Source organism: Dermacentor silvarum, chromosome 4, assembly GCF_013339745.2.
Source record: "Dermacentor silvarum isolate Dsil-2018 chromosome 4, BIME_Dsil_1.4, whole genome shotgun sequence".
Classification (NCBI taxonomy): Eukaryota; Metazoa; Arthropoda; class Arachnida; order Ixodida; family Ixodidae; genus Dermacentor; species Dermacentor silvarum.
Window position 1 is genome coordinate 188,722,422 of NC_051157.2, and position 1,797 is coordinate 188,724,218.

A 1,797-nucleotide genomic window follows, 5' to 3' on the forward strand; every position below is an offset into this window, starting at 1 on the left:
CGTTAGCAACGCGCAGTCTTTCGTTAAGGTTGGGTATTTATTGTCATCGTGGTGCGTGTGTCCATGTGCGCTTCGTGGCGTAGTGGTTAGCGCCGCGCGTTCGGAAGCGAGGGATCCCTGGTTCGATTCCGCGCTACGGACACAACTTTCGGAAATTTTTTTTTTTCATAAAAGTAGACGTGGCTACCTACTACGACGACTACTACTACTACTACTACTACTACTACTACTACTACTACTACTACTACATACTACATACTACGGAGGAGGGACAGACCCACATCCTAAGGAGCTTCGCCCCTAAAAATCCTTTGGGGATTACCTTGAAATCATCTTTATTGATGCAACCTACAGATTTCTTGAGACACTGATGACATGTTTCCTAGTCATAGTTAAAGATGGAAATGGCGAAAGTGAAGTTGCAGTTGGGTTGTTTGCAACTGAGAATGGCGACACCCTTCACTGGTTCTATTCACATATTCGTGACTACACCCATTCCCATCGGTAGTATGTTATCGATGGTGCAAATTCAAATTTTGGCGCTGTTCCAGCGCTTATGGACAGCTAGAACCCTCAGATGGGTTAAAAATTAACTATTTTATTGGTTTTGCTTTTGTGTTTCTTTTTTCCACTGCGCAGGGATTCTTAAAGTGATGTCATAGTCAGGGTGACAAGCGCTCGTAGTTTCAAAGATGGCATGAATGTTGCATGACGCTGCTCCATGGAAACAGCGAATTTCAAAAGATTCCGATCCATCTGGGCTCGAATTTCTGGATGATTGTAGCAGCACAGACGCGGAAGACGACTTTTTGTCAGGACTTTAGTACAGACGACAAAAGTACGGCAAACGGCCCGGAACGTCAACAGGCATAGGCCAGGGAGATTTGCTTTCTTCTGGGACCATTTTATAGCTGCCATGCATCGATCTAAAGATATCCAGCATGTTCTAAAGGTCAGAGTTCTTATCTGCAGGGTGTCAACATTGTTTGGACGGTACCACTTGCCGGCGGCCGCGCAGAGTGGAATTTTGGGCATGAAGATGGCCGGAAGTCGACCTTGGCATCGCGCTTCAGAGTGCTGCGTGGTAGTGCATAAGAGCCGTCGATTTCTTCTTGTTGTTCTTCACCACCGAAATTATCAGGGAGATATGCAACACCATAAATAAATATGCACGGAGGCATATTTTCGAGAAGCCTGGATCATGGAGATAAGTCACTCAAGGGGAGATGCACAAGTTCATCGGACTTCTCGCATGCATGGGAATCGATGAAGTCCTGCGCTTGCATTGTTACTGGAGTACACAGCAAATATTTTCAAGGCTTCTTTCGCCTACAGTGATGCCAAGAAAACAGTTCAAGGCCTTGCTCGCCTTCCTGAGTGTGTCTGATCCAGAGAAGACGACCGCCAAATCCCATGGCAAGCTTACCTGCATATCTTCTCTGCTTCAGCACATCGATTCAGCTGCGGTATTTTTTCAACCGCGTCGGAACTTCTCCGTCAGAATGGTGACTCGTGTAACAGCGCGAAAAATAAAATAACAGAATGGTGAAATCAAAAGGTCGGGCCAGAATTCGCCAGTACATGCAGGGCAAATGATTAAAATGGTGTTACAAATTGTGGGTTTCGGCAGATTCGGAAAAGCGATACACTGTTCAGTTCAGTGTATATACAGAAAAGCGCAAAGAACCTAGCGTGCATGGTTTGGCATTCGATGTTGTGACACGGCTGTGTGAAAACTATCTTGATAAGGGTTACATCATTTTTTTCGACAATTTCTACACTTCCACATCTTTGTTC

The 1,797-nt window shown here is 45.4% G+C and overlaps 1 protein-coding gene across 1 annotated transcript in view; it reads left to right on the forward strand.

The window, feature by feature from the left end:
* The window catches only part of LOC119449117 (uncharacterized), an 8,694-nt gene extending 8,040 nt beyond the window's left edge, over window positions 1-654 (forward strand). Inside the window, exon 4 of the mRNA XM_037712302.1 lies at window positions 640-654. Within this exon, the coding sequence (XP_037568230.1) occupies window positions 640-654 (15 nt within the window). The remainder of the gene's footprint in view (window positions 1-639) is intronic.
* Window positions 655-1,797: the final 1,143 nt, after the last annotated feature.